Genomic DNA, 26,335 nt, shown 5'->3' with positions numbered 1-26,335 from the left:
ATTGTGTGTAGTAAACACATTTAAGGATAGGCCTCCTGCCAAGTGATAGGTGGCTAACACAAAACAAATTCAACAGTATTTGCAAACTTTTTGTCTCAGAGAGTTTTGGGCATTTTTGTCTTAATTATCTTTTGTTTGTTTATTATGGTTTCTGATTTTGTGTTTTTATGGTTTCTGGTGGTAGTGTGTGTGTGTTTCTTATGACTTATCTTTTTAATTCTGGTTTGTTTGGGTTTTTGTTGTTTTGTTTTATTTTCGGGGGGGGGGGGTGTAGAGCTGAGAGGGTAGAGAAATGGGGAGGAACTAGAGGACTTAGAGGATGAGAAACCCTGATTAGAATATAAAGTATGACATTTCTTTAAATTTAAGTACTGATTAATGTGTTAATTCCTCATTTTTCATGTAACCCAGTGGTTCTCACATCTGATTATAAATCAAAATCACTTGTTTCACTTTTGAAGTCAAATTCCCACAACCTATTCTAGAGTCAATGAATTTTTAAAAAGAATTGCTGTGGAATGTCTTTCTGTATGCTGTGAATGTGTTGCTTTGATTGGTTGATAAATAAAATGCTGATTGTCCAGTAGCCAGGCAGGAAGTATAGGCAGGGCAAGCAGATGAAAAGAAGGCTGGGAACAGGAAGGCTGAGTTAGGAGTCGCCAGTCAGACACAGAGGAAGCAAAGATGACAAGGCAGAACTGAGAAAAGGTACCAAGCCACATGGCTAAACAGAAAAGAATTATGGGTTAATTCAAGTGTAAGAGCTAGTCAGTAATAAGCCTGAGCTAATGGCGGAGCAGTTATAATTAATATATGCTTCTGAATGATTATTTGTAAGTGGGCCAGGGGACTGCAGGTGCCTGGTAGGACCAGAGAAACTGACTACAGTGAATAAGGAATCTTTATTTCTAAAGATCTCTTCAAGTAATATGAATGTATAAGGTCTGAAAACTAGCCTTACAAACAACATCACTTCAGATGTCTTCCCCCTCTAGGATTCAATTAGCTTCATATAAAATTCATTGTAAACTTAAAAATCATTATAGTCATTATTATAAAAACTGAAAAGGAAAAGTAAATTATTTATTTTGATATACTCAGTGGATAAAGGTGATTTGTGAATAAATTTTTTTCAACATCTTAATACCCAACACTATTAGAATAGTTGAATTACTACACTTTAGATAATTCAATATGCAAATGTAGTTTAAAGTGCATTATGAAAGTAGATTATTATAGGAAATAAGTTTTGGGAATTATTATTGCAAGACTGTGATTCCTGCCTAATAACCAGAAGCTGTAACAAAGATGAGTAAGTGTCTGCTTTCCAGAACTGGGAAAAACAATACCATACAAAGAGAAAAGAAAAATTTCATTTGAGTAAAGTCATTTGGAGCTGTGAAGTTCATTTTGAGAAACTTACATGTTAGACTTCATGCTTTGGACAATAAATTCATGATTAGAAAAATACACAAAGTATACCCCATAAACAAACAAAAGATGTTCATTGCCATTAGATTGGTGTAAACAGAACAAGTACAGGACTCCCTTACCTAGAGTATCTACTTCTGTAACAGATTTGGTTTCTAGATGAAGGTCAATGTCTTTTGGAATGGTTAGTGGCTTATTTTCAATGTGACCATTGTATTTTCTGCAAAAATGAGACAAGTGACACAAAAAACAAATTACTTAGTTATCCAAGTGCTTATACCCTTCTAAATGCAAAAGAGATTTTAAGTTTCATTCTAATGTCACCCTGGAGGAGGTCAGATACTCAAAAACAGTTTTCCAAAGGAGACTACAAAATGCTAAAAGTAAATTATGTTACTGTGTAATTGACCAGAGGAAGAATGACCTGAACTAGCAAGGGAAACAAAACCTTGCTTGCTAGTATAATATTTCACACCCATTTTTCCTACTCTCTTTTGCAGATTCAAAAGCAACCTAGTATCTCTTTTGTAGGCACAATATTAAAGGAATGGAAGAGAAAATAAAATTCTCTTTGAAATGATGTACACACAAACACAGCTGTAATTATATGTAGGACAGAGATGAGTGAGTATATTAAAATTAATGTTCGTAAGAAATTCAGAAACATGAAAGGCAACCACTGGAGGTTCCTACACAGACTTACAGATAGAGGAGGCCAGCAAAGATCTCTAAGTGTACTTGTGTTACTCCTAAATCTAAGTTTTAAGGGCAATCATATAAATATAGAAAGTAACAAGTCCAGCTTTAATAAGATTATTTTCAACATTATATTTACTCTTGAATAAATAAAAATGGGGGGATCTCGGTGACAAATTTCATGTAAGTAAATCAAATCATGGTTACTGCTGTTAGTAAGAGGAGAGCATCACTACTACATCTCTCTGTAATTACAACACTGAGAAATTCCTGTAAGGGCTGGGCATATAGTGCAGCTGAAGACTGCCACACTCCTGGGTTTGATCCTAGGATGTAGCCAGAAACCAGGAATGGTGATACATGGCTGTTATTGGGAACTAGAAGCAGGAGGATCACAAGTTCAAGGTCTTCCTCTGCTACTAGCATGGGCTACACAAAACTCAGCCTGAAAAAGGAAAACAACAGATTATAAGGCATGCAAAAAGAATCCAAATATTTACTTACCAAATGAATAATATACTGCATAAACAAATCCCACAATTGTCTGACATGGTAACAATGGCTACCATCAGAGTTTTAGTGGTTGAAAACAAAAAAGCAACTAAAAACTAACCTGGATTAAAATTCTGGTCCTTAAGTATATCAACTTGGGAAATTATTTGATACTTAAAAAAAATTTTTTTTTATTGTGTTTCTGCCAGAATCTGTGTACTACATGCATGCAGTGCTCTTGGAGACCAGAAGAGGGACTCATATCCAATCGAACTGGAGTTACAGGTTGTGATCTGCCATGTGGATGTCAGGGATTGAACCCGGGACCTCTGCAAGAACTGCCAGTGTTCTTAATCACTGAGCCATCACTCCAGCCAGGGTGATTATCTATATTAAGTTGCACCTATACATAAAATATTTTGGAAACTATAACACTGGCTAAGATTATTTTATTAAAGAACTACTAAAATTTACAAAGGGGAAGGTGCGTGATTAATAATCCAATGAAATTCAATGTCTATTATAATAAGTGAAAAGGGAAAAGACTTAGTCAACCCCTAGTTGAGGAAACTAAAGCTAATGTAGAGAGGACATCAAGGCAGACTTTCTCAGAATTAAATACAGGTATGCAACTTTAATGGCAGAAAAGTTCTTCAATACGACTATGTTCAATCTCTCCAATTCACCAAGGTGACTGTGGTTCATTCAATGAGGCCTGGCAGCAGACAATTAAAACATTAAACAGACGACATATAACGAGCTGGGCCGAGGACTAATGCTCCACATAGAGTTCTTGCTTAGTAGCTAGCACCTTGAGGAGAAGCAGTGCAGTGATGAGTGGAACCTACAAAGCCAGGGCTCGCTCTATTCTTCTGCGCATGCGGACTCTAAGTCAATAGGCCAATCTACCAAGAAACACGATGTAAGGCAGTGGCATGCTGTCTAGCAATAGGAGCAGCAGAGATTCCCAAAAGACATCTTTGAAAGACCTGTGGACAATACTTCAGCTCTTCTCTTAACCAACCAAAGCAAACAAATGTAAAAGGTATTTTCATAATTTAAGAGTAAAGTTAACAACTTTTGAGTGAAACAACTGTCTTGCATTTACATACTATTTTCACTTACTGAGATTTACATGGGTTCTGATGTCAAACATATTAACTATTCAAGAATGAAGTTACTCTGAGTAAAACAATTATTTTGTGCTTATATTCTAATTTCTATTTTACTGGAATTTTCATGGGTTCTGATCTGAAATTCATCAACTACTTACAACATAGTTAATACACATTCCTTTAATCAATCAAAGCGCAAACTGTATCTGCAGAAACGACATTAAACAGTTCACGTTGGAAGTCATCAAGGGAACTTACCTGTCTTTTTTACTCTTTCCTTTCTGCTGCTTCCCTGCCAGGATTCTCAGTTCTTCTTCTGAAGGATGTTGATACCACCTCAAACTAAAGGAAGAAAAAAATGCCCTTTTAAAGAAATTGCTTAATTTACCAGATTATTTATTTATTCTACAAATATTGACTGAGTCTCGAATTTGTGAAGACATTGTGGGAAATAATCAGGTGGCAACTGTAATGCAAACAGACACTGCTGCTTAGGCCTTAGAGAGCTCAGAGGCAGACCCAGGCAACACCTAGATGCTCTCAAGCCTTAGAGAGCTTAGAGGCAAACCCAGGCAACACCCAGATGCAATTACTAGATGCCAGGCCCTGCCATGCTGTATGGATTTCTAACATCCTCCTCTTTCATAAACGAAATGACACGAACTCTGCAGGTGATGGGCACATTAATTCCCCACCATCCTTCATTTAAATGAAGTGATAGTTACCTTTAAAAGAGCTGACTGAATGCTCCCCATAGTTATAAGTCTTTCTTTTTGTCCTTTCTACCACACAAAATATCCACCTCATTTAATCCTCCCCACACCAACCACTTCACTTTCATGTCTTACTGAGGGGTCTCACTATCTACCAGTCACTTCAGTTTACTAGTGTATCTTACCATCAGTTGGTCGAACGCTTTAAACTCTCCCACTCTACTGCAAACAGTTTACTTCAACCCTGAGCTCCACTTAGTCCTCTGCGGCATGACTATCACAAAACTCTCTGATCCTGCCTTCCCTTGGACATCCTTCTCACCCACCACTCAGAGCTCACTTGGTTGTTTTTCCACAACGGACACCTCCTCAAAATACATGAGCAGATTTAAATCCTTCCCAAGGCCACTCAAGGCAATGAGTTGGCTAAGCCAGAACTTTCATCAAGGTCCTTGCCCCCATACTGTTACAAAGGATGATAAATACACACCTCATGCTGCTATACTATTTTTTAATTACAAAACTCTAGATTATAATGGCATATCTAAATTTAAAAAAATACCAACAACTAACTTGCTCTTTTAAAAATGCTACAGAAATGACAATTTGAGCAACGACTGAATATTTGATATAAAAGTGTTTGAAAAAAATTTTAAGATGACTGTGAGATTGTTAATTTAAGTTTACATTAACAAAGATACTGAAATATTCATGGCTAAAATAATACAATGTTTAAAATTTGCAACAAAATATGTTGGGGTAAGGGTAGATGAAGCCAAGAACACAGGAATTGATAATATTAGTCTGTCACTCTGTTTGAAACTTCCTACTAAGATACCTCTCAAGGCCTTAAGGGGTACAGAACTTGTGACTTCCTGGTCCCACAGCCCTGAACCATAAGCCCAGAGCTCACTTCTGCAGATTTCTTTTCAATCATTCCCTACTTCAAAAGAACACACTACCTTTGAAAGACCCTAACCCTTCAGGCTTTACACCCCCAAGTCCCAGGAGAATAAGGAACTAAAAAGAAAATCTAGTTCCAAGGGCCACCTGACTCAGCCATTATTCAACGTGTAACAATGTAACAATGTCAAGAGATTTCTATTAAGAGATGTGCTCAACTGTGACTGGGATAGTTGCAAGTGTTCCAGGAAGGACCACTGTGACCTTTGTGTAAACTCCACTCCCGCCCTGATACCCACCCCTTGAGGAAGAATGTGCATGTGGACGTGACTGTACCCACTCTGTGATCACCCTGTGATCAGGCCATGAAATTGTATGGGAATCTTATGGCTTTTGTGGGTTTTTCCTTTAAAAGTACTCATGTGATTGCAATAGGCGCGACTCTTGCTGTCTGGAGCTGAGTTTGCCCGACTGTACAGCCGCATCGATAAACACCTCTTGCTGTTGCATCAACTGGATCGGAGTCTGGGTTCTTGGGACGCCCACTCGAGACCCTAAGCTTTGGGGTCTAACATTGGAGGTTCCACCGAGATTTTGGGGTGCCCCCAGACCCCCACTCTGCAAGTTGAGGTAAAAACAAGCTCGATCTATGTTTTATGTTATTGTGTCCTTACCCTTTGTCTGGTTGATTTGGCATCTGTATTCTGTGCCTGCGCAGGAGGTGCGTGCAGGACCTGTATCTGGGACCTGTAAGGGGAGCAGACGTGCTCAGATGTCCCCGGGTCCCCCCTCTGGAGGTTTCCTCCAGAGTGGTCTGGAGGAAGGAGGCAGACACAGTGTCTCTCCTTCCCAGAGGGGGGGGGGGGGGGGTTGAGGCTGCAGGCTGTTCGCGGCCACTCCATCTGAATCTGTGCTTTCAGTTTTGTAGCCGGATCAACCACCACACGGATTGTGTCTGTCCATTTTATGTTTTGTTTTATGTTTTATCTGTCTTTGTCTGTCTCTACCTCTTACTTCCCTCTCCATGGGGCCCCGACCCCACTTCCCCTTTATCCTCACACTCCCCCTCTCCACCTTCAAGCAGCTGCTGCCAGCCATGACCCCCCCCCCCTCCCCGGCACCCGCCTGAGCGCCTTGCTCCTGTGGCCCAGCACGCACTGAGCGCAGGCCGAGCTGCCGTTCCTCCGCGCCCAGGCCCTTGTTCTCCAGGCTGCTGCCGCCTGGCCCCGGCTGCGGTGGGACTCCCACTGGCGGGCAGGACTCCTGCTCCCGCTGACTCTGCTTGCATGGAAGCTTTCCCCTTGACCCGCCCCACTGTCAGATTCTCCTGGCGGGTCTCAAGGGGGCAGGTAGACGCCCCACCAATTTGGCTAAGGTAAAAAGATTTTCACACTGGGACGTCACAGGTCTTTCCCCTCCACTGGGGGTGGGCAGCCACTAACCGAACTCCCCCATTGCTTCCTTGCTCCCTCTCTGACCAGAGCACACGCAGGCAGCAGGCAACAGAAAGCTCTGCAATGGGTCCGGCAGGCAGCGGCTGCACAGCTGCTGCTTCGGGGACCCAGGGCACCGCTGAAAGGGCTCGGCAGCCTGTGAGCATCAGGGCAGAGCTGGCAGGAGCCAGCTGGAGCTTTGAGGAGCTCAGAGTGTGGGGGCTGGTGGAGAACTAACTGTCCTTCCAGGGTCGCAGGTGAGGAATGGCCTACAGGTCTATGGGCCCGGCCAGGGCATGGAGTCACTTTCAGTCTGCCGCTCTCGTTTAAACTGTTTGTTATGGTTTCTTATACCTGCAAATACTGAATTTGAAAGTTAATTCTGGTTGGTTTTCATCTTAAAAATGGCTAATGATTCTGTAAACTGCTTATGTGTGTATATGGACAAGTATATGACTTGGAAATGTAAGCAAGCTTTAACTGTATGTATGTATGTATGTATGTATATATGTATGTATGTAACTTGGATCCAACTGTGTGTATGTATGCAAGTAATTATTGCTTATAAAATATATATATGTATGTATGTATGTAACACCTAAATACTTATCTTTACCAAATGTCCAACAAGTTTCTAGAAAATTTAAATAGATAACAACATATGTTTAATAAATAATATATTTGATAAATATTAAAGCTGCACATCAATGCTTTTATACACAGGAATATACCTTGCTCTGGCAGCTAAACTTTGTAACTTAAGATTTACCCATTAAAATCATTACTGATTTTAAAGACATAAAAGGATCACAGGAAACAGCTGAGGTTTACAAATATATGGCAGGACTAGAGTTCCAAAAAGAGTCTGGCTGCAGTGGTGGACCTTAGCAGTTTTAAAAACTGCCAGTTCAGGTGATGATCACCGGAAGCACCAGCCATAATAAAATAAAACAGACAAGCTATGAATATGCTGCCAAAGGTAGGGTCAAAAAAATCATCCAAGCCTCTAAGTAAAAGAACCAGAAAGATAATAAATGAATCCCAGATATTGAACTTTGGGATTGTTTATACTTGGGAGCTTGGTTTTACTTTATACAGATTATGATGATGCCATGTTTTCTCCCCCTTAAAGTAAAAAAAGGTACTTTATTGTTAATACTACAAGAAGACATTTAAAAGATCTTAATCTTTTAAAAACAGTTTTTAAAAATGTTTCTCCTTATCCAAGGTACATTCAGGCTTAAGAATGTTGTCTAGCCGGGCGGTGGTGGCGAACGCCTTTAATCCCAGCACTCGGGAGGCAGAGCCAGGCGGATCTCTGTGAGTTCGAGGCCAGCCTGGTCTACAGAGGGAGATCCAGGACAGGCACCAAAACGACACAGAGAAACCCAGTCTCAAAAAAAAAAAAAAAGAATGTTCTCTAGCCTCCTTGTATTTGCTAAGTTTGTTAAACTTAAGTTATTTGGATAAGCTGATACATAATACTGATATTTTGTTTTGGCTTCTTTACTGAACCTGTATTTGATGCTAGAAGAGCTTCAACTTAAAAGCATTGTTTTTAATAGTCAGTCATGAATAATCAAGTTTCTTTTTAATTGTAGTCAGGGTGAATAAGTACTGATGTAATATTACAGGGATAGGTTTACTCATTTACTCAGTCCCTTGCATATGTTTTCAGGGTTTAGCTTAAAACAAGTAATTAGAAACAAAATTTGTCTATTCAGACACCTGAATAGCCCTCATACCAGAGATCTGCAGAATATGGCATTTAAATGTTGATCTAAAAGTTTATTATACCAGACAGGCTTCCAGATCCTAGCAGTGACCCAAGGTCTCCGAAGATTACGTATGAGGCACCACAACATCTCTGCCTGGATTAAGACAACACTGGCCACAGCACAAGATGCCCCAGTGCAACGCCTGCTGCCAGGACCCAGCCCAGACTGTGGACAAGCAGTAGGACACTGAAATTGATTGCACCCTTTTGCCTGGTCAAGGTCAGTCTTCCGTGTCCCTATTCCACAGGAAAAATACTCTGCCTTATGGGCCTGATGGCGGAAGAAGATTGATGCTGTTCTGACTGGTGCCTCCAATGCTATGGAGACCTGGGTAGGGATTGGTCCCTGTAATTTATAGGATTGGAAGCTTCTTGGTCTGCACTCAGATATAGTTTATCCTTCTCAGATCTCTGACAGTATTGATGGCTAGGCTAGCTCTAACTTTGTCAGCATGGCAGCATCAGACAACCAGATCCTTCTGCAAGGCCATAGCTAGCTTGTTAGCTCACTTTTAAAAAAATGTTCTAAGATATAAAAGTTTTAGTAAGTCATAAAGGTTCAGATATGAATCTAAAATGAGATATGTTTTAGATTACTCTCCTGTTCTATGGCTCAGAGTTTAACATTTAGTAGTCTTGATGAGCTGGTAGAGCAATGACTACTTAACTGTTCAGTCACAAGCTCAATATTTTGGATTTGTTTTAGATGTCATCTAAACATGTCTAAATGTAAACCTAAAAGTGCTTCTCACCAGGCCAAAAATCTCTGTCCAACTTATACCAGGCTTTCTGGACAGAAGAAAAATGCCCAAATCTGTAGTTCTTGTTGGGACTCAAAGGTATGAGTCCACTTCTGCTGTGGCATGGAACTTGGATCTCACACCTCAGCTCTCTGTCAGGAAACCAGGGAATTCTGCTTTCCTGCCTGCTACAAACCCCCTTGATGCTCTACAGGAAGGTGGAAGGTGGGGAACTAAAACCACATTAATGCCTTCTGGTGAGCAGCTTTGGAAGTGGCTGTCTACATTTCTTTCTTTCTTTTTTTTTTTTGGTTTTTTGAGACAGGGTTTCTCTGTGTAGCTTTGCGCCTTTCCTGGAACTCGCTTTGGAGACCAGGCTGGCCTCGAACTCACAGAGATCTGCCTGCCTCTGCCTCCCGAGTGCTGGGATTAAAGGCGTGCGCCACCACCGCCCGGCCATTTCTATTATAGAAGTGTGTTACATGTTTACCCCGATTTTAACCCATCTCCTAATTGATTATAGGTCATCTCTTTAGAGGAGCACTGTTAGAGTGACAGGAAAAGGTCCTATAACAAAACTATTACCTTCCAGCCACTGAAATGAAATCTACCTCTGGGTAGAGACAAGCCACTATTTCCTCCTTTAGGTGTTAATCCAGTTAAGCAAGTCAACTGCCTGACTAAGGGCCACCCCTCAGAAGAGTAGATTCACCTAATGCCATCTTTAAAAAGAGAGAAATGGTTACTCCTTTAATGAGATAATAGACCCTTTCTTCCCAGAATTCCCAGCCTCTGTACAGTTGCTCACAGAGCAGCTGACCTCTCTGAAGTGCTCAGAGAACTGTAATTTTCCATTTTCTTCACCTCTTTTGAAAACATGCTGTACCTGATGCTTTGGGCTTCCTCACTCTTCGAAGTTTTCCAACTCCTGTTTTTGGCAGTGGCTTCCTGCTTCTAAATCCATGCCTAACATTAAGAGGCACTTTGTCTCCACCCTGCTTCTCCAGGCAACTCCTGAGATTTACAGCTTGCCTGCCCTGGAGATTTCTTCTGAGTCTGCTCTTGAACTCTTTTATTAAGGAGACTAGGAACCCAAGAGGGGGCAGGGCCTGCTTGTGGCAACTCTAGTGGTCCTCTCCAAATTTTCTGGTACTGTTCTGATTCTGCATGCAAAGGACACAGAAACTATGTGCCTTTCACCCTAGATCTTATCATATGTGCATCTTTTACAGAATAAGTACAGAAGTTTCTTGAAGTCTATGAATCACTCTATGAATTACCGAACTGCAGCCCAGCCAGCTGCCAGTCGTTTAGATTAAACAGAACAGTGCTCTAATTTTCCTGACGCTGACTTCCTATTTTACTCTTTTTTGTTTTTGTATACCACAAAGCTAGTACAGTTACTGGCATATAGTAAGTGCTCAAACAGGATCACTGAACCAAAATAATTCAGTTTTCCTCCTAGTTTAATGGACAGATGGACGGACGGACGGACATACGGACATGGACACACGGACACACACACACACACACACACACACACACACACACACACACACACACACACACCCATCAAGTCTCTAAATTACAATTAAGAGGTGAGGAGGAACTTCCTGCTATTTCTATTCAAGTCCAGAACTTGAACTTACAGTTGATTCTCATTATTTGCGGTAGTTATGTTCTATAAAGCCACCACGAAACACTGAACCATTGCTCCTAGGGGAAATACAGGGTTAGGTTCCTGCGAGCCTCTGGCCACAACAGCTTTCATCAACTGATCAAGACATAACCTGTTATACATATTTCAAAGACTGCTGGTTCATTAACAATGAATTCACCAAGCAGCACAATCATGCCTGAATATAGCTTTTCTAATGTCCACAATCATAAATATACCATTTTCCCACATTCTGTAAATCATTCAAACAATTTCCATGAGCAGAATCACAGCTTTTGTGTGCTTATGAATATTAGACAATAACTCAGTCTTATGTTTGGAGGTCATTTTATTTTATTTTTATTTATTTATTTTTTTGTGACAGGATTTCTCTATGTAGTCCTGACTGTCCAGGGACTCACTATGTAGATCAGATTGGCCTCAACTGCTTCCTGAATCCTGCCTGGGATTAAAGGCTTGCACCACTGCACCTGCCTGGAGGTCAACTTTTTAAAAAGCAAAACTATCAATAAAAAGTCAAAGTGAAGTAAGAGTAGCTTTGACAGGACAATCAAGATGCCTACTTATGAGAATTTAAAAAAGCAGGTAAAATGTTCTTGTCGGGCTCCAACTGGGAAGATATGTGTAGGTCCACACGAATTTATTACCACCTTGTAGAAGTCCATATCTGACTAGGACAGCCTTACCCACATACTGACTCTGGTGTTACACATATTTTAGTTTGTGGAAAATCTCAAGTGTACAATCCAGAAATGTTGGTGAATGCATGGTATTCAGAAGAACATCTAAGCAACAATGCATTTAAGAGACTCCATTTAGTTGTCTGGCTTTGAGAAATAAAACACAGTGAGTGAAAAAAAAATCACAGAATTGATGAGCTATCTTAAAAACCTTCTATTATCAAAGAACTGTTTCTTCTAAAATTACTTACTTGTGTGGGCTATCATGTATGCATATGTGTGTATACTCACATGCACATATGAAATGGAGGGGCAGTGCACGAGTGTTCCCCTTTATCTCTCCCTCTTCTACCCTATCCTTTGAGGCCACAGTCTCTCCTAGAACCTGGATGGAAGCTCACAGCTTGAGTGGGTTTGTATTCTGTCAGGAAGGCAGTAAGCCACAGTGCTCCTGCTGTCTCTGCCCACTGCCATAACAGGGTGACAGGCACAGCATGGGACCACATATGGTTTGCTCTGTAAGTGCTCAGGTCCTCATGGCTGCACAGCATCTGTTTCAGTCACTGAGTCATCTCTCGAGCCCCTAACTTATGTTTATAAGTCCATTTTTCTAAAATGGAATGCATACTATAGTTCTTCTTAGACAATTTAAAATTAACTTCATTAGGATTATTTTTACAGCTAAACTCCAGTGATACTGGGTCTTTTAGGAACATCTAATCTACCTCTCATTCATTCATTCATCAGCCATTTATGGAGAGCCCATCATGTTCCAGATACTTTGACATGGTTATATACTTGATTCAAAATCAACTTCAATAAAGCCAAAATCCCTGTCTTCTTGATGCTTCTATTCCAGTCAGGGTAGAATTTAACCATTTTCTAATGAAAAATAAATTGCAAGTTGTGAAACCACATAAAAAAAAATGAATGGTGAAAATATGAGATTTCACTTATTAGATATATGATTAGACATATGAAACAAAAAACCAACAAACTTCTCTGAGCCAGTACTTAACTAGCATCCTAATAGGTAGGAAATGAGGAGAAGAGCATTTCAAGCAAGAAAGAGCATGTCCAAATGCACAGAAGCTTAAAGAAATACACAACACTGCAGTAACTAAAAACCCAACAAGGCAATAGTATCAACAAAAGATGCAAGAGGTAAGAAAGGACTATATCATGCCAAGCCTTCTAGGTGATCGTATGGAGTACAGACTTTATGCTAAAATAATATTCTCAAACTTGAGACAGAGTCGTTCAATTTATGCTTTAAGATTTATTTTGTTGCTCTGTACTTCAGTGGGAGGCCAGAAACAATAGGAAGAAAATGCATTCTAGACTGCAAATCACCAGGCGAAACTCAGATGGATGCTTGCCTGATTTCCTTTAATAACAGTCAGTACACTTTGCAGTTTCATTCACTACCACACGGTTCCCACTTTCTACATTTTGTCTCAGGAAAATGACTGCATGTCTGCAACAGCTGCACTGTGTCTTCCTAACATGGCTACAAGAGCGTAGTTAGAGGAAAACCGTTTGCTATGTTAAGCAAAAAGCTGTACTAGGGTGTAACTAATGGGGGATACTGAATAGAAAGATCAGAAGGAAATACAACAAAATTTACTTATTATCACCTGTAGGTCATGGGCATTTAATCTACTTCCTATTTTTTTAAACATTTTTATCAATTTGCCATCTTTGTTTCTCACATAGTACGTATAGGCTGCTTTTGAAGTGGAAAGCAGTAAAAGGTATAAATAAATTTAAAAAGGCACTCATTAATACCTGAACCTCTCACATTTAAGTATATTAATTTCAGTGCATTTGCTAGCAGTTAACCTGGTTGGCTACTCTGTGCTTTTTTTTTTCACTTACGTTGAGTTTATATTAGTAGCAATATTTCAGATAATAAAGTTAAGCTGCTGTTGTACTTTACTAAATTATTAAATCGGGTTTATAATGGTCATTCTCACATCAGTTACTTACATAAAATATCTGACTACTATAACAATTCAGCAACACTGAAAATCAAATAGCAGAAACTATAGAATTATTTGGTCTGGATTTTACTATAAAAATTGAAGTAGTAGGGTTATTTACCTCAAATCTTTTTTTTTTTTTTTTTTTTTGGTTTTTTGAGACAAGGTTTCTCTGAGTAGCTTTGTGCCTTTCCTGGAGCTCACTTGGTAGCCCAGGCTGGCCTCGAACTCACAGAGATCCGCCTGGCTCTGCCTCCCGAGTGCTGGGATTAAAGGCATGCGCCACCACCACCCGGCTATTTACCTCAAATCTTTATAGAAATTTTAAATGAAAATTTGACCATGAACAAGTATACAAAAGGAGTATTAACAGAGCAAGCTATGAAGATTTTACCATATAATTACATAAAACTTTATTTCAGGGCATGTAATACAGGTCATTGAATTAACAGAATGTTTGTGTCTCTCCAAACTCTTATGCTAAAATCTAAAAACAATGTGACAATATCTGGATATGGGGCTTTTTGGTTATAAACATGGAGTCTTAATGAACTGGACTCTTATGCTTTTAAAAACAGGCCAGAAAGTTGTCTTCCTCTCTCTGCTGTGTTGAAGATACACACAAAAGTCAGCAGTGTGCAAACTGGTAAAGACTTGGCAGAACCAGGTCACATTAGCATCCTGATTTCATGAATTCCAAGCTCTACAACTGTGAGCGACAGGCTTCTGATTATACAAGCACTCAGTTGATGGCACATGTTCTGTTAGAGCAGCCCAGACTGACGAAGGTAGTAACTAATCACAATTTTAGTTTTTATTCTAAATGTTCATAGTTATATTAGGTGGGAAGAAATAATCCTCTGCTAGTTGTTGAAAGATTTCAAAGATTATCATGAACATTCCAGACCTGGAAGTTATTAAGGCAAAGAGAGCAAGGACTCAAACATTCCTTATTGGCAGTAGCTGAAGATTTAAATCTTTCTTTTAGGTCTTAGGTCCCACTCACTGTGCATGTGAATAGTAGGTTCCTCTCACAGAAAGGAACTTCCAGATGGTTGACTCAGGAAACGTGCATCCAATAACAGGCAAAAAGAATTCCAACAATTGAACACTAAGGTGTTATAACACTCTCCTTACTCAATATGGAAGGAGACAACATTACAGTACATTTGACCAAATTATAATTTAATTTTAAGCTATTACTAAAGTGTGTGTGTGTGTGTGTGTGTGTGTGTGTGTGTGTGTGTGTGTGTGTGTGTGTGAGAGAGAGAGGGGGGGGGGGAGAAGACGGAACAAGAGCATGCATGCCACGGCATAAATGTGGAGTCTGTTTTCTCCTACCATGAGTTCTGGTGATTGACCTCAGGTCTTCCTGTTTATGTGGCAAGCACTTTTACCCACTGAGCCATCTTACAACCCCCAAAAATGTATTTCTGCTGAGAGACTTGTGAAAGGTAGCAAACCAAAGCAAAGTGAGAGAGAAATGAAAGTGTCAAGAGAAATGCATGCATGAGGTTTATGCTGAGCAAACAAGGAAAATGACCAGCAAGGTGGCACACAAACCATCCTGAGTCAACAGTACCCTGTGTTCATGGAAACCCACTATTCAAATGTCTGAAGACTGGAACCTATCACTTACCTCTGTGCAAAGAGGGGCCAAGCAAACTTCAAAACAAAAGGTAACTTTCATTACAATAGAAAGTCAAGAATTCTTTGGCTCAAGTGAGTGGTTAGAGAAAGCTATTCACTCTACTATATGAAGAACACAATTTCTTAGGATTGTCCTTCTAAAGGTGAGAGACTGGAAGTCTAAGAGCATCAGGCTCTTTAGAGTTGTTTTTCAAGGTCAGCAATAAACTTCATGGGTTAGGCCTAAGAGATGCTACTCACTAAACTACCCAGATTCTTGTTAAAGGAGAAATCCCTTCAACCAAATCTGGTAATCTTTTTACACAGGGTTTCTCTGTGTAGCTTTGCGCCTTTCCTAGAACTCGCTTTGTAGACCAGGCTGGCCTCGAACTCACAGAGATCTGCCAGCCTCTGCCTCCCGAGTGCTGGGATTAAAGGTGTGCGCCACCACTGCCCGGCAAGTCTGGTAATCTTAAAAAAGTACAACTAACATTTCATAAAATAGTGGCCAGCCAAGTAAACCTGCAGATGAACCAGATGGGTTCAAGGTTCAGATTTTGTAGTATTTGCATACACATGGTATCCTGGGGTTGGAATACAAAACCTAATTATGGAATTCATTTGTTTTAAAATATATATAGCTTGAAGGCAATTTTAAAATTTAAAATTTAAATTTTAAATTTAATTTACTATTTAAATTAAATAGTAAAATACACTTTTACTATTACCTGAAACATGAAGTGTCAAGCTGTCTAGTTGTGGTATTGTGAAGGCCTAGACTTAACTTTACAGGCTCAGGAATGTGCCATGATAACTCGAATGGATACAGAGCAGTATCCTCCTGCAGACATCCTGTCTGCTGTTTAAAGGAAAGCCTAACAGGATCCAGATATTCCTGCAGACATCCTGTCTGCTGTTTATACAGGAAAGGAAAGCTTAACAGGATCCTGTTTGTGGTTTATGGTCCTTGGAGATATCTAGATAATCCTGCTGAACAGTCCAGATAATCGTGTCCAGGGGGTTGTGGTTCCCCACCAAAAGCCTAGACCAATAGTTTCAAAAAATCACCTTGCCCCTTCTACCCAATCCCAAGTTGCCAACTCCTGGCTTGTGGTTTTTCCCTATAAAAAGCCTCTACACCTGGGCTCCTGGCCATCACCACATTTCCTTCCATCTGCCATGTGGTGGCCCAGGTTGAACCTGAATAAAAGGACCCTTATCTGCTTGCATAAGAAACCAGCTCCTTGGTGGTCTCTGGGGGTTTCACAAAACGGGTAAAACAGTATTACATAGATATTTAAAAAGTTTCAAACTTTAGATAATTTTAGATTTGGGAATTTTAGGTTCTGAATGGTCACTATGTATTCTCCTATTCAAGACTGAAAAGATGAACATAAAACACATGGAATAAATTTAATTTCAAATGACAAGGTAAGAGGTATATAGATTAAGAAATAAGATAGTATTTAAATTTTACTTCATAGTATGCTTCTGGAATTAAAATTAGTGTTGATGTGCATTTTGATTTAGAATATAAATGGCTAGGTGCCTAAGAACACAGAAAGTGAAGAGAAATCATACACTAGCTGTAACAACCTGTGTGTATGTGTATATATGCGAGTATATTCTACATATACATGACACTCTAAAAGACAAAGCATTGCAGGGAGAAAGGCAAAGAAGATAATCCTAAATTATTCCACTGCCAAGAGAAATCACAGTTCTACTTGTAGTTAGATAACCATATCACATTTAAAACCCTGTTCACTATGACAGCTCCAGGACAAGATGTGGAGCACAAGAGAAGCCATCAATCAAGCAAATACAGGATTTCACCCCTTACACTTGGTAGTATGGACCAAAAAACCTTAGTGGGTACTCTTGAGACTACAGACACTATCAAACCCTATATATGCTACGATTTTTCTTACATATACTTATTGGTAAAGTTTAATTTATAAATTAGATACAGTAGCCGGGCGTTGGTGGCGCACGCCTTTAATCCCAGCACTCGGGAGGCAGAGCCAGGCGGATCTCTGTGAGTTCGAGGCCAGCCTGGGCTACCAAGTGAGCTCTAGGAAAGGCGCAAAGCTACACAGAGAAACCCTGTCTCGAAAAACCAAAAAAAAAAAAAAAAAAAAAAATTAGATACAGTAACAATAAATAACAAGTAGCAAAATTATAGCAAATTACAGCAAGATACTGTAATAAAATTGTTACTATTGCCTCTCATAATCTCACTGTACTACCCTGACCCTTCTTGTGATGGAGTGAGGTAATACAACACACCTAGATGATCAGATGAAGTGAAGGGTAAATGATGTGGGCAACCTGATCTAATGTAAATATGATTTAAATGCAGCCCTCTGATACCGCCCAAGTAAGCCTCATCCCCTGGCATGGGTCTAGAGTGAATAACAGGCAGGTAGCATGCAGTGTGGTCAGTCATGAACACACTGCAGTTTTATTATGCTACTCAGAATGGTGTGCCATTTAAAAGACAAACTGTTTCTTTCTGAAGTTTTCCCATTCAGTGTTTTCAGATTCTGATGGAAAGTAAGATCACAGGTTTGGGTGAAAACTCTTGCACTAGACTATGACTTGGGCTTCTAAAGGAAGGTCTGGGGCTATTTATTTCTCATTATATGGACCTGAGTAAATTACTTACAACTTGTTTTCCCACATGTAAAAATGGAATACCATCTATTCTAAAAAAAATAAATAAATAAAAATAAAATAGGTATTCAATAATCTTGTTTTTATTTCCGAGGTACAATGACAACAATATTTCTGCTTCCCCTAACCTTTAGCTAGCCCTAGTCAAAAGGCTGCAGCTTATGAAATCAATTAGTCTATTTCTAAAGTTGATACCTCAGAATCTCTTGATCCATAGTCCACTCTCTTTTCACTTGCCAACCAGCATAGCAGTTGACAGAAGACTCTAAGGTCATGGGAAGAACACTAAAGCCACAACAAGCAAGACAACTAGATTACCTATACTTCACCACTGAAAAGGTAACTAAATTCCTTAATCACCATTTTGTGAAGAGTTCACCTGAAGAGCTGCCCAATCACACTGATTCCCATGTGATCCCATTCCTGTCCGGCAGAAGCAAAGCCTACATTAATTCATATGCACTGGGATTCTGGAGGTTATAAACATGTCCCAGTGCATCTCTTTTCCTACTTTACTCAGAATATCCAAATGAGACACTAGATTTTAAAAAATTTGTCAGTATGCATTATATAACTACAAAGGTAATATCAATGGAATTAAACCAGATTTAAGGCTTTACAGGGTTTTTTTTTTAACAAAAAAACATACTGTTAAAAATTACAGTAATGTTATAAAATAAACTTTTTATATTAAAAGTCTTGTTAATTTTAAAAACTGCTTATTTTGTTAGGTACAGTTGCTTATTCCTTGAAGGTACTGACTCCTTTGGAAAACTGTCTTAACTATCATGTCAATCACTTGGCTCAAGTGCCTCTGTAATCTCTGCACTTCAAAGACACAGGGTCAAAGAAATAGAGAACATAAGTTAACAGGAACCTAAGTCCTAAGTTTTAAGAAAATTATGATTTATTCATATTATCATGAAATAAATGAATAGTAAGATATACACAAAAAGTTTTTTTAAAAAAACACCCAAATTTTTAGCATACTATTGATTAGTGGTATCTATACCTGTATTCAATCACATATATGATCTTACTAAACAGGTCTGTTAAACACAGTAATTCCCATGTCATCCTATAATAGTTTTCATTTGTTCAAATGGCTTCCAATGAAAACTATCATTTAGGATCACTAGTACATAAGCCACTAAGAAGATATCTGAGTGTTTTTTCAATTTTAACACAGTATGGTTTCATATCACTGAAAGTTGGCAAAATAGTAATTATTCTAAATGTTATAAAAATACATGATCTTATTCTACTAGATTAGTTGACAGTGCTGAGAGTTGGCTTTTGTGACTCCAAAATATCAGTGTCAAACTTTACAAATGAGACAAACAGTAGGGATATGAAATAACAGACATAACTGTACTAGAACATATGTCTATTAACACACTTCGTTTAGCATTAAAGGCAGCCTTTTTTTTTTTTTTTTTTTTTTTTTGGTTTTTTTTTTTTTTGAGACAGTGTTTCTCTGTGTAGCTTTGCGCCTTTCCTGGAGCTCACTTGGTAGCCCAGGCTGGCCTCGAACTCACAGAGATCCGCCTGGCTCTGCCTCCCGAGTGCTGGGATTAAAGGCGTGCGCCACCACCGCCCGGCTAAAGGCAGCCTTTATCAATACAAAACACAATCTGCTAATGAGAATAAGTTAAAAAGACACATTCTTGTAAAAGAGCACACTTTGAGTGATGGAATATAGCTCTCTGTGAGAGCCCTGCATATATATGACCCTGGGCTCAACTACCAGCACCACAAAAAAGAAAAACTTTATAACACATTATTCCAATATTAACAAGTTTTTTAAAATACATTTTAAGGTTTTGTATGTTTAGAACGTTATCATTTGCTTAGAACTAATGATAATTAGCACAGCTGTTATTTTTCATAATCTATGGAATGCAAAATAAGCAAACAAGATTATGGAAGGTATATTAAGCAGACATAACAAAATTTCAGTCACAGATGATGGATCTATACATGAGCTTATCAATTTTATCAAAAAATTTCATCACTCTATTTAAAATACATTTAAACAGCCAATTTCACATTATGAGTATATATACAAACGTGCAGTATTAAAAACTTTAAGTCTGAATATTTTTCTACAATTGACTATCACAAAGAGAAAAGTATGAAACATAGCAAACATGGGTAAAATGAGAAATAAATCAGACGACGGAAACTTCAGTTTTAAAGAGAATAGCCTATTAAATTAAAGGCTTATTGTCTTGCTGCATAAGGAAGTACTAGTAAGAGAGCCACCCACCGTCTTCAAATCTCAAAGGGTCTAAACAAAAGAAAACAGTTGACATTTGGTCATCTATTGAAATAGTTATGGTACCAAATTTATTACTGACCTTTCATTAACTGCACAGGAAATACATATGGCTTATATTTCTGTGTATAGATTTTCTGTAATTATATCACCTAATTTCTTTTTTTCTGATTTCATTATATTATACAAATTCTGGAGTGTCAACCTAGTTCTTGGAAGCAGTGGGGATAAACAATATTAAGTTTACAGTACAATAGATAAATTTAAATAATACAACATAATTCCACTCCATCCTTACTGAATTAAGGAGATTAAAGTTATTTAAAATCAAACAAAGAACATCTAGTTTTTATACTAATTTTTTAACTAACTCACCAAAATCAAGACCTTTTTTTCTAATTTTTTTCAAACATTTAATTAAGCACTTGGATTTCTAACTTTTCACCCTCTTGCTGACCAGCTTTCTTTTTTTTTTTTCTTTTCGGTTTTTAAGACAGGGTTTCTCTGTGTGGTCCTGACTGTCCTGGAACTCACTCTGTAGACCAGGCTGGCCTCAAACTCACAGAGCTCCATCTGCCTCTGCCTCTTGAGTGCCAGGATTAAAGGTGTTCACCACCACCACCTGGCTGCTGATCAGCTTTTAAAGGTAACTAGAAAAGAAAAAGAAAAAAAACTTCCTTGTCTCAGTGTCCAGAAAATAGATGGAAGAGGAAAAAGGAAACAGAACCTGAATGGTTACGGCTTGCCCTGTTGCCTCTGTGCAATACAGAGAAACCAGCATGTCAAGAGAAAGAGAAAGCAAGATCTTCTCACAACACTCCTTGCTGTTATTTTAGAAACAGATTGGAATTAGTACTTGGAGGAAGTTCTTCAGCTTGTAAGCTGAATGGAGACTGCAGGTGCCGCCAGGTATGATGCAGGTGAGGGGGTCTATGCTTACAACCCTAGTACTTGGGAGGCAGAAAGGCAAAGATGGGGAACTGAAGGTATCTTACTCTAGGCCAGTCTGGGTTACACAAAGCCTCATCTCAAAACAAAAAAGTGCCCATTACAGTCAGCCTATCCCTTACTTACCTGCCATTACAGAGAAGCCAACGAGCAAGAGAATAGTGAGGTATAATCTTCTGCATGACACTGGCCATCACCATGGTAACAACCAGCTGTATACCTATCACACCCTGTGTGAAAAACAAATAAATTTAACAATAAATTAATTAATGTTTGGGGACCCTGCTGGAAAACTCTATATATATTTTGAAAATGTAGAGAAAATTGACTTAAACAATAAAATATCTCATTCTTGCGGCATTTAGGTATTCAAGACCACATACTTCCTTTAAACTTAAAAGCACAGTAGGGGATGTCACTCAATAGTCTTTTTCAAATTACCAAAGTATCACATTCATGTGAGCACAAGTAAAATAAACTCAACATTAAACATTTATTCCCAATAGATACTCTATATAAATTAAGGGTATCTGGTCAATAATGGTAAAAATTCGGAGGTGCTGAGAAGATATAGTCTTTTGTGTTTTCATGAAATGTTCTGTAAACATGTTAGGTTCATTTGGTTTTTAATGTCTGTGAGCACCAGCATTTCTCTGTTCAGTGTTAGTTTGGATGGTTTGCCTAACTGGTGAGAGAGAGGTAGTGAAATTTCCCACTCTCGGTGGGAGTCAATCAGTGTGTACAGGTCAACATGTGATTTAAGCTGTAGTAGGATTCCTTTTATTAACTTGGGTGCCCTTGTGTTTGGTGCACAAATGTTACGAATTTAAAGGTCATCTTGGTGGATTTTTCCTTGATGAGTATGTAGTGTCCTGTCCTACCTATATCTGCTGATTGGTTTTGGTTTGAAGTCTTTTTGTTTTTTGGGTTTTTGTTTGTTTGTTTGTTTGTTTTTTCAAGACAGGGTTTCCCTGTGTAGCTTTGCGCCTTTCCTGGAACTCACTCTGTAGACCAGGCTGGCCTCGAACTCACAGAGATCCGCCTGGCTCTGCCTCCCGAGTGCTGGGATTAAAGGTATGCGCCACCACTGCCCGGCGAAGTCTTTTTGTTAAATATTAAAATGGCTATACCAGCTTGCTTAGATCCATTTGCTTGGAATATCTTTTTCTATCCTTTTATTATCATCCCTGAGGTGATGTCTATCCTTGATGTTAAGGTGTGTTTCTGGGATGCAGTAAAAGAATAAATTCCATTTTTTTGCTTTCATTCTGCTAATCTATGTCTTTTTACTTGGTAATTGAGACCACTGATGTTGAGAGATATCAATGAGCAGTGTTCACTGATTCCTGTTCATTTGTGTGTACACACACAATTCCCTTCTCTTGATTTGCTGGTCTGGGATTATTATTTCTTGTGTTTTACTGGGTGTGGTTCACCTCTTCAGGTTGGGATTCTCCTTCTAGAACCTTCTGTTGGGCTTGAGATAGATACTGCTTAAGTTTGATTTTATCATAGAATGTCTTATTTTCTCCATCTATTGTGATTAAAAGCAACCCAGGCTGTTGCCAGGACTATATCCTCCACAAAACTGATGGCAAGGCCCTAGTACTGAAAACAATACCTACAAAACTCCTGACCATAGAGAAGTCAAGCTGCTACCTACACAGAGCATTCTACATGCTAGCATCTTTGGTAAAGGAAGGTACTCTGCATGCTACCGAAGAGGAAATGAAAACACCAAGCCAGCTACAAACCCTTTGGTCTACAAAGGTATCCTGACCCCAAGATATGCTACTACAACGAGAGCCCAAAGATTCTTGGGAGTAACCCACCAATATCCAGTTTGACTTAAGGTCTGCTCCATGAGATGGAACCCTTACCCAACACTGCTTGGGTGACCAGGAATCTGAGACTAGATAGCCCAAGGACCTAGGGAAAAACCATATAGTACTGTTCTAGGAAAAAAATACAACATTACACTGACTCCTAATGACATTATGCTATACATATATATCCGTGCCTTGTTCAATTATCATCAGAGAAGCTTCCTCCTACAGCAGAGGAGAAGAAACAGAGATCCACAGACAGACATTATGCAGAGTGAGAGACCTTGGAACACTCAGGCCTAACCAGGATATCTCTATCAAGTCCCTCCGCTCAGGGTTCAGGAACCTTTGCAGAAGAGGTAGGCAGAAAGAGTGCAAGAGCCAGAGGGGATGGAGTCCACCAAGGAAACAAGGCTCTCTCCAGCAGCAGGCCAGAAGCACATGTGAACTCACAAACTGAGGCAGCATGCACTGGGCCTGCACAGGTCTGCACCAGATCGGGTCCTAGGCCTGAAAGGAGAAGTGGACACATGTGCTATTCTTTACCCAGAAGCAATGTCCAAGTGATAACCACTTGCAAATGAAAATTTAGGTTTCCCTAAGAATTCTCATGGGGGACAGGGAGACACAGACAAACTACTCCTAAGGATAGGCAATATAAAATGAACTCAAGGGCATCTTTGGAGGTTCCTTGTCTCATAATGTTGTGTCAGGGCTTTTTTTTTTTTTAATTATATGTAACTTTTCTATCTTTTACCCTATAGGTATTTTATGTATGTATTTAAGGCTTCTAGTTTTTTGTTTTTTTTTTTTTAACGTGATTTCTAAGTAACAAGTGAGTCTCTCTATCTACTTATGTTTCTTATGACTTTTCCTGGGCTCTTTTCCTTCTGTTTGTTTTTTCCTATTGCAATGTGTAAGTTTTTCTTTTATCGTATTTTATTTCATTTTCAGGCTGAAGAGTTGTCGAGGTAAGAGATGGCTGTGGCTTACTCTTTTGTCTCTCTGATCTTTCACCATTTACTCCAATATCTGGCTCTGGGTTCTTATCATTAAGACCAATTAGAATTCACACTATAAGGCATAGTGGTGAACGCTAAAAAAAAAACTGAGGTAGGAACATTGAGAGTCAGAAGCCGAAGTAGATTATCTTACCTGAGAGAGAGAAACAAAAAACAAGAAAACACAAAAACGAAACAGCTCTTTAGTTCAAGACTACCGATCAAAGCGAATGGTTAAAGAGCAGCACTAGCTGCATGAAGCACGAGGGCAGAACTTTGACTGTTCTCTCTTCAAGTCCTCAATCTAACAGCCGTGACTTTGGCACACCATTCAAACACTCTGTACCTGTGTTTCCTTGTCCATACACAGATAATAATTCAATCTACTTCACGGAACTGTTACAGAGCAAGAAGAAGTCCACACCACTATTATTTGTTGTAGTGATTACCACCATTAAAAGACAGAATTTCTTAAGTAAAAGAGTTGAGAAGTGGTTCTTGAACAGGACTATTTTTTAAATGTCTACCAAATCTATTTCAACTCTACTTTATTTCTAGATATTTTAATGACTTCAATTCTGGCAACTGGATTACAGATAGGGCATCTTTCATTTTACTTTACATTCTCTAGTCTTTTTCCTATAGGTTGTAACAGAAGTTCTGCGATCTCTACACTCTAAATTAATCACAGAAAACTCTTCAACAGTATGCCAGAAGGTTGGTTTATTTGAAATTACAGGTTTAAAAGGCAAAGCACTTTCAGTTAGCAAAGTGTTGTAGACAAAGTGAGCCTCACTCAACCTGGCCTAGAAAACAGTGACAGTAGCCCAGAGTCCAAGGTCAACGGTGCAACCTCTCACAGACACAAAGACAATTTAACAGTTCAGTCATTTCTGTCCTCAATAGTAAAACCACATTTTAGTTGCATTTAATGAAAGTCACTACTATAAAAAGCTATTCCAGCAAGATTGATCTAGAAGATGCATATGATAGAATATGATAACTGGAAGAGGATACTGCTCCTCTTCCTTCAAATCACAAACCGTTAAAGATGTAGGCCATGTAAGTAAAGCACAAATAATGCAACAAAAATCAGAGAAACAGATTTAATGATCCCAATTAGAAAATAATAACGTTGTACCTTTGGGACCCAGAGGAGAAAAACAATCTAGAGATGATGCTGAAAAATTCAGAACCTGATCAAATATGGAGCCAAGAGAAAATTAAGGAACTCCTCACCTTGAGAAAGGCAAACGCTATGGTATAAGAAAGCTGGTATATTCTCAGTATTCTAGTTCATGTACGACTAAAAACTGATCAATGCAAAAGCATAACTCTACTCTGTTCAATTAACTATGTTACTTTCCTCTTCTGAAACGAAGCAGAAAATAGCTTTCCAAAACCTCATCTACCTGCTGTGCTAAACACATTATTACATAACAGGAATCTTTCAGCTTTCTAAGAGAAATCACTAAGTCTTTCCTCGAACGTGTCACTGTTAGATGACTAAAAATGTCATATTAAAAGGGAACGTAACTTTTACACTAAAACAGGAATCTACATAAAGAGATCATTTTGAAATTATATGAAAAATATTTGGCCAGTTATTCCTTTTCACACACATACAGGAAGAATACCTGGAGTATACTGTCAAAATTGTAATTTTGGGGGAACTGTCTCATTAATTTACTATTTTACTAGTACTAACTTAGAAATTAGCAACTGTAATATTCTTATCAGATTTGAACATTTTAAAGTCTCTTAAATGTATGAATATTTTTCATTATTTCTTTAATGGAATATTGAAATAAATTTAACTCTGGAGTTAAACAAATTTCACAACATAAAACTTTTAAACTGATGCACTGAAGCTACAAAGACCATCACAGTTGAATCTCAAACATGCTGCATGAAGTCTTAATGCTTTTATTAATGCTTCAAAACAATAATTTGGCCAAATACTTTCTATCTGGACCCACTGTCCCTAGGTTCAGATTCCCTTGATAACTGGAACTGGGAAAATTAACTTATGAAATAGTTTAGAGACCTAAGACTTGAGTAAAGCCTACAGTACCTTGGTGTGAACCTTTCCAAGTCTACTAACCTGAGGTCATGGAAAGCAGGGAAAAGTTACATCTTTAGTATCTAGAAGAATGATCATTTCAACTTTTGTTAAGTTTCTGGGTAGCATAAAAAATTTTTAATCAATGAGAATTAATTAATTCTCCAATAAATAAAATATATACCAAACACCAATAGTTTCTTCTGCCTGTCAACAATGAAAACCAAACTTCAATAATAAAACACAAACACGCTGCAGTTTTAAATTTCAAACTT

General features: G+C 38.7%; 1 protein-coding gene across 4 annotated transcripts in view; it reads right to left on the bottom strand.

Moving 5' to 3' along the window:
• Positions 1–26,335, bottom strand: part of Tmem161b (transmembrane protein 161B) — an 87,606-nt gene that overhangs the window by 33,488 nt on the left and 27,783 nt on the right. For 2 of the 4 annotated variants that reach the window (XM_016006608.3, XM_076552031.1), the window contains exons 3-5: positions 21,298–21,401; positions 3,993–4,076; positions 1,554–1,651 (exon numbers count right to left, since the gene is read on the bottom strand). In XM_016006608.3, coding sequence (XP_015862094.2) covers positions 1,554–1,651; positions 3,993–4,076; positions 21,298–21,401 — 286 coding nt within the window. Of the gene's footprint in view, positions 1–1,553; positions 1,652–3,992; positions 4,077–6,024; positions 6,151–21,297; positions 21,402–26,335 lie in introns of those variants that run through there. The other 2 variants (XM_076552033.1, XM_042261746.2) reach the window with 2 other exon arrangements.

This window comes from Peromyscus maniculatus, chromosome 15 (assembly GCF_049852395.1).
Source record: "Peromyscus maniculatus bairdii isolate BWxNUB_F1_BW_parent chromosome 15, HU_Pman_BW_mat_3.1, whole genome shotgun sequence".
In the NCBI taxonomy this organism is placed as follows: Eukaryota; Metazoa; Chordata; class Mammalia; order Rodentia; family Cricetidae; genus Peromyscus; species Peromyscus maniculatus.
This window is presented reverse-complemented; position numbering and strand designations above follow the sequence as displayed.